We start from the raw sequence: 11,620 nt of genomic DNA, 5'->3' as shown, positions 1-11,620 counted from the left end.
GTCCACCGTTCAAAGCAGTTTTGGAACTCTTTTTCTGGAATGGCCATCAGAGCTGTCGTCGTGTTACTCTTGATGTCCTGAATGTCATCAAAATGTCTTCCTTTCAATATTTCCTTTACTTCGGGTAAAGACAGAAGTCATTGGGGGCCAGATCAGGTGAGTTGGGAGGGTGTTCCAATACAGTTATGTGTTTACTGGCTAAAAACTCCCTCACAGACAGTGCCGTGTGAGCTGGTGCATTGTCGTGATGCAAAAGCCATGAATTGCTGGCGAAAAGTTCAGGTTATCTAACTTTTTCACGCAGCCTTTTCAGCACTTCCAAATAATAAACTTGGTTAACTATTTGTCTAGTTGGTACAAATTCATAATGAATAATCCCTCTGATATCAAAAAAGGTTAGCAACAAGTTCGCGAACTTAATTGTCAGACTTTGTACATCTATACATGAACCCCGCGTGCAAGAGAGTCAGACACTCCACATGCAGAAGTGGAGAGATAGAAAGGGAAATGGCTATTGAACACATCCTGAGCTAAGGGTGAGGTAAAGTGACATGGGGGTTTCAAAAAGCCAGGGCAGAAAGATTAGAGGAGATGATTAGTGACTATCAGGTTGCCCGGCCCTAGAAGTGGGTCAAACAGAGATGGTGGCTGATAATCTCATATTATGGGCAAAGCCCCTAATTAGCATTATTCTGGATAAAGGGAGGGCCAGAAGTTTATCATCAGCCTGAGGATACAATTACCCTTAGCTCAAAACAGTCTGCACACCACAATAACACATCTTGGAGTGACTTGTTCCGAACTCCCACAACTTTACTTGAAAATTAAAGCCATAGGATGGATAAGATAATACAAAAGAAGAGTTAGAACCAAAATGTACTGCTGGCAGATGGAATAAAATAAGCTTCCCTGTGTAGTCAGCCAAAGTTTTCTCTTCATAACATTTGTATGAAAAGCACTTCAGATTTGTATTTGTCCTTGGAGCAAGGGAGCCATGGAGGCATGGAAGCAGTCTGTGCTTCAAAAACACACTAGACCTCCATGTTTTCCATCCGTATGTCATTATGGAACAATATAAATTATTCATTTATCCAATGTGAAAATATATGATTAACACAACTTTGGTACTTAGGGTTGACAGGATTGTTTTCCTAGTAATCCAGGACAAGATTAAAAACTCTTTTAAGATAACAGAAAACTCTTTTACAACAACATAAGATCTTTGCTTTCTAAACAGAAAACTTTTCATAATATCTTCTCTGGAGCACAACAATGAAGGAAAACTTTGTCCTTTAATAAAGTTGAAAAGAACCAAACTCTGCTTCTACATCACCTTACTTTTGATATTTAAGTTCATTTACTTAATTGAATTTATTCTAACCTTATCTGGCTTGACCATACATAACATTTCTTCTCTCAAGATTTCTCTTCACAAACCTTTTACAACTGTCCAGTTTACATTCAGATTTTGTCCCATTTTCCTGTTTCCCATTATGAAACAATCAGCTTTACTTTCAAACAAAGTTAATTGCCTTTCCTTCAAAAATACATCTCCATATCTCATATCGTTTTTTTATACCCAAAATGTATCCTGTTTTTCTTGTATATACAATTTTTTCCTATTAATTTTTATTTCTGTAGCTTTAATTGCATATTAGAATACTTTACTTTAAAAAAAACCCTTCATTTCCAGTGAAAACTAAAAAGTAAGCACTGTGACTATTACACAAGTATTCTTTAGATTGACATTCATGAACAAATTTAATAATTTCTACAAATACAATTAGCCTCTGGAGGTTCAGCCACAGTGTGGTTTTAGTTGAGTGAAACCTAGTTTATGTTACAACAAACAGACAACAGCTTTCACTGAATTAATATGAGAATAGCTGGTGAACAAGTGAACGCTGTAAGAGTAGGGCCGTTTCCAAAGAGGGAAATTTCATGGTGGGAAAAAAGAGCAGCACAATAGCTGAAAAAATGGTCAAGAAAAGATGCTACATTGGTTAATGAGAGGTGAACATACTGTAAACACAAGGGAAAGAACCAGTACTGCATAGACACGGGAAGAGAAGATGATTGATGGGCTGAAGGACTTCTGGAGGGAAAGGCGTAAGAGCCAAACCTGAAACTGGACTACTCATTCCAAAGAGAAAATGGTGGAATAAAGTATGAGTTCGGTTTGTCTTCTAACAAGAGAAAACAAACCATAAAACAACCCTCTCCCCCACCGACATGCAGTTCTTCCTATCGGGTACTGTTAACAGACTCCAATGGGAATACATACAAGGTAGGTGCTTCAAAAGAAACAGAAAAGTTACTGAGTTCCCTTTAAGATGAGAAATACCCAATAATACTCTAGATAAAAGCATTTAATTAAATTAGAATTAAAGTACATTTTGCAATATAAGAGTGAATCAGGTTGTCTTCTATATGCAGCAATTAAGTCAAACAAGCATAAAAAACATAAACCCTCAAAACTTAGTTAAAATCCACCTGCTAAATCCTAGTTTATGTTACAACAAACAGGCGAAATCACACTTGGTATCCGACTTTACCATCTACTGAAGTTCCAATAACTCTGAACAAGGATCTTAGGAAATTCCTACAGGTAAAACATCAAATTTCCAAGATGTATCCTTGTCTTTTCTTATTCTTTATTATCTAAGAAGAATGAACCTTGAGTATAACTCATTTATGTACCATTTACAAAGTATTTTCTCCTTTTAACTGAAGTTGATATTGGTGATGATGTGGGCACTTCAAGTGTTTACAGAAACAAACTGGAGCCTAACTTGTCAAGCTGGGAGCAAAGAATAGCACTTACAGGTGACACCCAAAGGGGTGTCAGTCCCATGTTGTACACGAGGTGGCAGCAGAGAATCACTTTCCCCGGTGACCTGCACATGGTGTTAATTCCAAAATGCACAAGACATGGCAGCAGAGAGCGTTTCCTTGTTCCGCATTTCAATGAGAAACCAGACACCGGGGAATAAGTTCCCTGTGAGATAAATCCTGTTTCAGGCCCTGGACAGGCCTCCTCTCACCCGCTGCTCCCATTTTCCAGAAAAGGCAGAGACGATTATTATCTCCATTTCACATGGTACTTAAACGGGAGACTGATTTTAACACAGTTCTGAGTCTACACTGAGGCTGAAATGGGCCCACATGGGCCAGTAGAGCTTGAACACACCGGGTCCTGGACAGAGTGATCCAAATAGTCCTTCAGCATTGGTTGGAACCTTGGTTGTTCTATTGGGGAAAATCTGCAGATAACTTCATGGTCCAGCTTACCATGCACTCACCCAGGCAGGTTTTGGGGTGGGACCAGGGCAGGCAGATGGGGATGGGGACAGGTAGGGAGTGAGATGGTGGCCTGGCCCTTCACAGGAGGACAAGCAGCACCAGATCCCTGTGACGACGACTCCCCCCACAGCTAAGAGATGCCTGTGCTCGGGCCTTTTAACATCTCTTCTTCCTCAGCCCAGAACAGGGCTTTGCTTCTCCCCAGGTTCCCTTCCTGTGAAGTTGCAACTGATAAAAGCTCCCTGGCTCTTACCAGAATGGAGTCTGGGGCGGCACTTTCCTTATGGAGGGGTGCCTGAGCCTCAGTCAGGCGCAGAGCTGGCTTCTGTCCCCTCCACATACCAGCTGTGTGACTCCAGGCAAAGACATGGAAACAGTCTCCTGGGCTGTCAGGTGGGGATAACTGCTCCTTCTCGGGGTGGCTGTGAGGGGTCAGTGAGGTGAGGCAGGTCGGCTCCTGCCCCACACGTGATGGGCGCTCACTCCCCCGCCCTTCCCCTCTCAGTTCTTTCTCTACCTTCCATGGGCTGGAAGGATTAAGTGTTTAGCAAACAGCCTCCTGGTGGCAGAATGAGCTCTCCTGTTGGTGTCCACACAGCCACAGTCCCCTGAGTGCTGACTGCCATCTGTGCCAGCTTCATCCTCAGGGCGGTGCTCACCACAGCCCCTCCCTGGTCTTCTCACCACCACCACCCCCCCCTCCTCTCCAAACTCATGGTCTCTGCCTCAGCTCAGGCCAGAGCGCCTCTCACCATTCTTCTCACTGGTCTCCCTGTTTCCCATCCCTCTCTCGTCCAGTGCATCCTCCACACTGTGACCAGCTTGATGTTTCTAAGTTAGGGACCTAATCCTGTCACTTCCTGTGCCTAGAACTACCAACAGCTTCCCCCCAGGCTAGAGAGTAAATTCTCTACCATTGGCACAATGTCAGCTCTTTATCAGGCCTGTTTCTTCTCCTGGTCTCATTTCCTATCGTAACAGGCCAATATGGTTTCACAGGTACCCCAGCTGTCAGCATTCACCTTTGGTTGGATGACCAGTGTGGGTTTTAACAGACAGAGGCGCCAGCACTGAGACTGAGCCTGAATGCGGGGACCTGAAGAAGATGTAGACTTTAGTGTCTAATAATGCATCAATATTTGTTCATCAATTGTGACAATTCTGGAAAGGGGAGAAATTAAAGGTAAAAGTAAGATAAACCTACTGCATCAGAAAGGTGAATTCCTAATAAAAATACACATTACCAAAACGGACACTAAAATAAGGAAATAGAAACAGACCAATTAGCCATCCAGGACCTCTTCCCCTGCTGGTTCTCCTCTCACTGTTCTGGGGTTCCCTCTCTTGAGACAAGGAAGGAACAAGGACAGAGTTTGTTGGCAGCTCCCCTAAGGTCTGACCCCTCTCAGTGTCCTCATGTCCCCCAGACGTGCCCCGCCCAGTGAGGACACTGTGCAAGAGGAAGTCTCAGGGATTATTGATTCTGATGTGTCAGCCAGGACTTTTTGACTGCAGGGGACTGGTCACACGTACGGAAGTCAAATAATAATTTTTTTTTTAATTTTACTGGGGAAGGGGAACAGGACTTTATTGGGGAACAGTGTGTACTTCCAGGACTTTTTTCCAAGTCAAGTTGTTGTCCTTTCAATCTTAGTTGTGGAGGGCGCAGCTCAGATCCAGGTCCAGTTGCCGTTGCTAGTTGCAGGGGGTGGGGCGCAGCCCACCATCCCTTGCGGGAGTCCAACCGGCAACCTTGTGGTTGAGAGGACACGCTCCAACCAACTGAGCCATACGGGAGGCAGCTCAGCTCAAGGTGCCATGTTCAATCTTAGTTGCAGGGGGCAGAGCCCACCATATCTTGCGGGACTCGAGGAGTTGAACTGGCAACCTTGTGGTTGAGAGGCCACTGGCCCATGTGGGAATCGAACCGGCAGCCTTCAGAGTTAGGAGCATGGAGCTCTAACCGCCTGAGCCACCGGGCCGGCCCCAAATAATAATTTTTTAATGGCAGAAAGAAAGTAATACTTGCAAGAGGCAAGTTTAAAAGTAGGTCTGGTCCTGGCAGGTCCCACTTCTCACTTTCTCACAGTGGGACCTGGTCCCTCTCCAGCCCTCAATCCTACCAAAATGCATTTGGGTGGCCCCATTCACAGGCACAGTCTCTCCCTGCACCCTGGACTTCCAGCCACTCCAGGCTGACACCCACTCACCGTCCACTGTACCCGGAGGGTTTCTCCTTCCCTTTTGTTCCATTAAAAATCACAGCTTTTAATGTCTTTGGCCTGGCTTAGGTCACATTCTCATCCTTCAACCCATCAGCACCCAGAGGATGGGTCATGGGGTTGGCTAGACGTGGGGTCAGCCCTCTGGAACTGTTTGGACTTGAAGCAGGTGAGATGAATTCCCAGTGGAAGCTGAGGTGCTGTACTTGGGCCGAGAACAGATGCTGGGTCAGGAAAAGCAACAGATTCCACGTCACAGATGCCCCACTGCCCAGCTGCGGGATCCAAAGGCCACAGAAGGGGGTTCACAGGGTCGGGGCTGCAGCCACCTGGCCAGTGCTCTTGCTATCTTCCCACAACAGCAGAAGCTCTTCCACTTGCTGAAAAAGCAACGCCATTGGCGTTAAAATTCAGGGTCCTCCCTTGGGCATTGGGTCCTCGCATTTCAGAGACTGGCCCCGGTGGCCTGTGTGCCCTGGAAAGCACACAGACCTCCTTCGTGTCCCTGGGAAGTGGGAGGAGTCACGCCTGCCCCCGAGCCCCACATTACTCAGCCATCCCTAAAGAACAAAGTGGCCATTTCCAGTCTCTGCTCTTCCCTTTATAAGGAGCAGAGACAAAGGCTAGGGTAGTAAGGAAACTATTGCTCAGTGAAGCAGTGGGAGGCTCAGGATTATTCCATAACATGGAATCCTCAGTTGGCCAAATTTCCAGACACCGTACGAGCTGGACCATAGATGCATGTGGCCTCAGTGTGAAACTGCCTGTTGGGAAAGACGGTTGCTCCTGTATCTGGTAGTCACGCGAGTTCATCTGGAAGGTCACCTGGAGGTCACTGGGGCTCATGTTGGGGTCATGCCAGGGTCACATGGTGGTCAACTGGCAGTCATGTGGGATCATACAGGGTCATGAAGGTCACGTGGAGTTACATGGGTGTCATGTGAAGGGCACATGGTAGGAGGGGTCCCATGGGAGTCGCGTGGGGGTCACTGGGAATCACAGCATCAGGCTAGAGTGTTCCTGCCAGAAATGCAGGCCTGAGTCTGAATAGGAGACATTAGGCAGACCCAGGTGGGTGTCTTCTGTGCCCTTCACATTGATCAATGTGTAAACATGAGGGTCAGTCTCAGGGACAGTTCCAGGAAGACTCGATGTGACCGGAAAAAGACATTTCGCTCAGTTGGGGCAGGTGTGAGAGGTGAGATGGGCCTGAGGTGGGTTGTGATACAGAGACTCCACTGCTGTTTGCATTTGGGGCTTTGTGGCCATTCTGTGGAAGAGTGTCCCTATTTGGGGCAAACCATCCTGCAGCACTTTATGTGAGGTGGCAAATTTGGTGGAGCAAAGACAGCTGGGAAATTGGATGGCTTGGGCAGCTACTGATGGTTTTCTGTATGTTCAAAATTACTGGAAAGTAAGTACTGTTAGGAACAACCATGTGATATATAGGAACAATCTATAGTGATATGGAACGTGGTGGGCAGAACCGTGAGGCTCTCGCCTGACCAGTGTCTGCCTGGCTCCAGAGGCCTTCAGGAGACCATGACGTCTTGGGGTGCGGTGACCGGGTCCTGGGCTCGATGCTCAGATTCTACTGTCCACACTCAGCCCCTCCCTGGGCACTGAGGCCACCCCTGCTGCTGGGTGCCACATGAGCTTCCCCGTACCTTCCTGCCTCTATCCTCACTTCCCACTTTCCCAACCTTTTCTGCACCGTTCCCTCACCTTTCCACACTGTGACTGAAAAAGGGGTCACATACGAAAGCTGACAAGCTCAGGCGAGACCTGCATGGTGGGCCTCACAAACCCAGAGACCAAAGTAACCACACAGGGTGGTCCGAACATAAAAATATCTAACCTTCTAGAAGCGGGTCCTGGCAGGTAGCAAGGTCCTAGGCCTGCAGCTTCCTTGGCAAAGGTCAGTCTTTACCTCTGAAATTATCTATTGTCTTGTGCATCCAAGATAACATACCTTGAAACGTCAGAGTAATTTCCTTTTCCAGACCCCTCAGGGCACAACCTCCCACCAGGGCAGACCACAGAACCCCTCCTGGTGGCCTTGTCCCCTGAATACCATCTCCACGTGCTGTAAATGTCATTACCTATCCTGTGCCCGCCAATGGGAAACACGTGTGTGTCTGTTTTACTTTTTATCCAACCCCAGAGATTTCCCTCCTTTGCTTCTCCCACTCCCTTAACCTACGTCCAATGGATTCCATGTAACCTCCTTACGTCTCCTTTGATTCTAATGTATAAAATAAGCTGCAAAACTGCTGTTCTCAGGAGCATTTTCTCAATTGGTTGCGGTTCTGCTTCCCAGCAATTGTCAGTTTGGCGCAAATAAATTAATTCTACCGGTTTGGACGTTTCTGATGTCAACAGCACCTTTTCCTCATACCACCGTCACCCTAACCCTAACGAAGGGCTTTGCATCCCGCACCTGGGAAACACAGGCAACGACAGTTCGAAGTTTGACGTGAGGTGGACGGGTCTCACAGGTGGGAGTGGCAGGGGCGGGGTGCAGTGGGCGGGGATTCGCTGTGGGCGGGGACTCGCTGTGGGCGGGGCTGAGGCTCGGATCGCGCGCCGGCGCGCCGGAAATATATTGGACTGTGTGCCCGGGGAAGCGCCCTCCCCTTTCGTACGTATTTCCGGTGCGCCGCCGAAGTGCGACCCTGGGAGCCAGCTCCTGTCAGGGACGCGGGTTGGCGGTCGCTCAGAGGCTGTTCCCTGGAGCAGGAAGCAGCTGCCCTGGGCGAGTCTCCGGCCGGTCAGGGAGCCGGGATCCCCACCCGGTGGGCGGGCACCATGCGGATGGGCTCTGGGACCTTCGCCGCCTGCTGCATAGCGATCGAGGTGCTCGGGGTCGCGCTCTTCCTTCGGGGATTCTTCCCGGCTCCCGTGCGCTCCTCTTCCGGGACCGAGCACCAAGCAGAGCCCCCAGCGCCTGAACCCGCGGCTGGTACGGACCCCTTCCCGGCGTCTCCGATCCCCGGGTCCAGATTTGCAGCGACGAACCTCTTTCTGAGACCCTCCTCTGGGACTTCTTCCCGGAACTCCCGGGTGGCCTCCTTTTCCGTTCTCGTCCCCACCCTCATGACACCCCCCGCCCCTTCTTACAGCTCCGGCCTTTTTTTTTCTGTACCCAACAACTGTGGCATCCACCACTGTCAGCCCTACTTTGACCCCGCTCTCTGGTCACGGAAAAGTCACCTCTCCACGCCGGGGCGGCCGCCTCTCTCCTGCTCACCCGTCCAGTGACACCCCCAACCCCTTCCCTGAGCAGCTTGGAGTCACTCCCTGTGCCCAGCATCCGTTTTGCTCACTAAGTCACAACAGACAAAGATTACTGCCGACCCCTTGCTTTTTTTCCTATGACAGGTTAAGAGCCTTTTTAACCACTTAAGACCGCCCTGCATAGACCCCTTCCCACTCTCGTTACCCAGCAATACACACCAGGTAAAGGGGCTCCCATTTTGGACCAGGTCCACACAGTGTCAGCCACCGACCGTGTAAACACACCTACCATGCCAAGACCCTCAGGAAAGATCTCCGCTGCTCCAGTACTCACCCTGCTAAGCGCAATTACTGCTGGGGTCCCTGAGCTTACCTAATGCCCCCACCAACCCAGCATTGTGTACCAAGAACCCACCCTTTTCTATATGTCGATATGTAGAGATAGGACAGGATATATGCTGGAGAAGTAGGCAAAAACTAGATTATAAAGTGTTCGAATGCTAAAGAATGTTTAAAGTTCAATTTCCTTTTTTCCTTCAAACACTTTTAGGAGCCAGTTCCAACTGGACCAAGCTCCCACCACCTCTCTTCAGTAAAGTTGTTATTATGCTGATAGATGGCTTGAGAGATGATTTTGTGTTTGGGTCAAAAGGTGTGAAATTTATGCCCTACACAACTTATGTCGTGGAAAAAGGAGCATCTCACAGTTTTGTGGCCGAAGCAAAGCCACCTACAGTCACTATGCCTCGAATCAAGGTAAAGAGTTTGACGTAATGTTTTATAAATCATGGTTTGGCTGTTTCAGAGGTTTAGAGGGACTCTTGTAGTCTTCGTCTTGAATCTCAATATTAACTAAGTGGAAATTAGTTTGGTGCTATTGACTTCCCTGGGGCAATGGGGCAACAGGATGCTGAAGAAGCCTCACAGGTTAGATGGAACTGGCACCATGATTTGTGCCCCTTTTCATGTAGCCGAAGCTCATGCTCCACGGGAAGCAGAAATGATTAGAGCCTGATCGCGCAGGCCAGCCCGGTCTCAGAAATACCATCCTCCTTGCTAACCTGTTCGTTTACTTGTTGGTAGGTCAGTTACGGTCCTGGAAGGAGCCTTCAGAGTTATCTAGTTCAATCTCTTGGCTTTATAGATGAGAAAGGAAACTCAGTCTTGTGCAACACTGTAGCATACGCATGACCTGGTCTCAGCAGTTGTCACTGTTTCCACTGTGTCAACCACCTTCAGGTGTTCAGCCTGATGGGAGGGGCTTAGAAGTACACAGTGCTTTACCCAAGAACTATGGGTAAACAAAAGAGTATTTACTGCTCGGCTCAAGAACTATTTATAAAATAACTAGTATGTGTTAAAATGGTGTTGGGTATACAGTTGGGGGGAAATATTTCTGCCTTCATGGAGCTTTTAGTCCTAATGAGAGAAATAGCCATTGAACAAATAAACATGCAAATAAATGTGCAGTTATAAAGTGTGATTAGCGCCTGATGAAAAAGAACAGGATGGGTGCTGGGTGCTGGGTGGAAGGCTCAAATAACATGGGGGGGCGGGTAGAAAAACCTGTCTGAGGCAATTACATGCAAGTTGAGGCAAGAAGGGTGCATATAGGGGTGGAGGCAGAGAGGAACAGAGGGGCTTAAAAGTGTGACTAGATTACAAGATCGCGGGGTATAAAATGTAAAAGTCTCTGTTTGAGCCTTAATCTGTGGTTGACCATCGACGTCTCACAACTGGGGGTGCCACAAAAATGTACACATTTTAAGAGCTGTTATCTACGTATTATCTTTCGAAATTGAATCGAATTACGTAGCAACGTGTAGTATGACATTTGCTCAAAAGATGGCGTTAATCAAATGAATCCTAGCGTCATTCGTTGTATTACAATTTTAATACAGTTTTTTTCTTTCTTAAAATGTGTATACATTATTTTGGCACCCTCTGTATTTGGCGAGATTTAAAGCTTGGGGACAGCATTCAGTAGGAGCCCAGTAAATGTTTACTTGGTGAATAAAACTGGGACTGATGCCACACCTTTCACTGACTTTTTCTTGAGATCCCCACTCTCTGCCACTTTTGGATGTAGCGTGTCCTTCATTCAGTGACGTTCATTGAGCATCAACTATGGAACAGCCAGTGCACTAGGAAAGAGGGACTCAGTGAAGAACAGGGCAGCAGCTGTCCTGGGTTCAGGGAGCTTACTCTCTAATCGAGGGGACACAAAAAATGCATGTGTACAAGTAAATAATCCAGATAGTTTCAGAGACTGATACATGCAGTGGAAGAAATGATGGAGGAGAATGAGCTCGAGCGTGACGGGTGAGAATGCTCAGAGACAGCCTCTTGGGAGTGGTCGCCCTGCAGGAGGAAAGGCTTCCAGGCTCCCGAGCTGCAGGGCACCGGCCTCTGGATCTGCTCCATCAGAAGTGTGCAAGGGACCCGTTCCTTCTTCATTCTGGTGGGAGAAGTGTGTCTAGGGATCTGGGCACACTTCTAAGGAAGTGTGTACATGAATGTGCAGATGCCAGGTCTGTCCAAACCTGCACACAGTCATGCGCTTCTTAGGGACTCCTGCCTCCAGCCTGTTTGTTTCAAGTTGCAAACCAGTGTTTTGTTTTATATTCAGTGATTTGCAGGTTCTTGCGCCCATTCCCATCAGGAGCAGTTAGAAGAGGAAGTCTGTACTGAGTGAGGGTTAGGGGAACCAGGGGGTGTTGGCCAAGGAATGTGCCCTCCGCCCCCCTCTAGTTAGGGAAGGGACTGAGGTGACCTTGAGGTGTTGATACATTTGTCATGAGATGCCGATCGAGAATGATGTCCCTAGCAGCACTTTCACATGTTAGGGTCCTGCAGCG

General features: G+C 47.9%; 1 protein-coding gene across 2 annotated transcripts in view; it reads left to right on the top strand.

The window, feature by feature from the left end:
• Nucleotides 1-8,191: 8,191 nt before the first annotated feature.
• PIGG (phosphatidylinositol glycan anchor biosynthesis class G) overlaps nt 8,192-11,620 on the top strand; it is a 32,571-nt gene continuing 29,142 nt past the window's right edge. For both annotated transcript variants that reach the window (XM_033105945.1, XM_033105944.1), the window contains exons 1-2: nt 8,192-8,487; nt 9,313-9,518. In XM_033105945.1, the coding sequence (XP_032961836.1) occupies nt 8,334-8,487; nt 9,313-9,518 (360 nt within the window). In that variant the 5' untranslated portion in view covers nt 8,192-8,333. The remainder of the gene's footprint in view (nt 8,488-9,312; nt 9,519-11,620) is intronic.

This window comes from Rhinolophus ferrumequinum, chromosome 5 (assembly GCF_004115265.2).
Source record: "Rhinolophus ferrumequinum isolate MPI-CBG mRhiFer1 chromosome 5, mRhiFer1_v1.p, whole genome shotgun sequence".
NCBI classification, from domain to species: domain Eukaryota; kingdom Metazoa; phylum Chordata; class Mammalia; order Chiroptera; family Rhinolophidae; genus Rhinolophus; species Rhinolophus ferrumequinum.
Note: the sequence above shows the minus strand (reverse complement) of the source record. Positions and strands in the feature narration are given on the sequence as shown.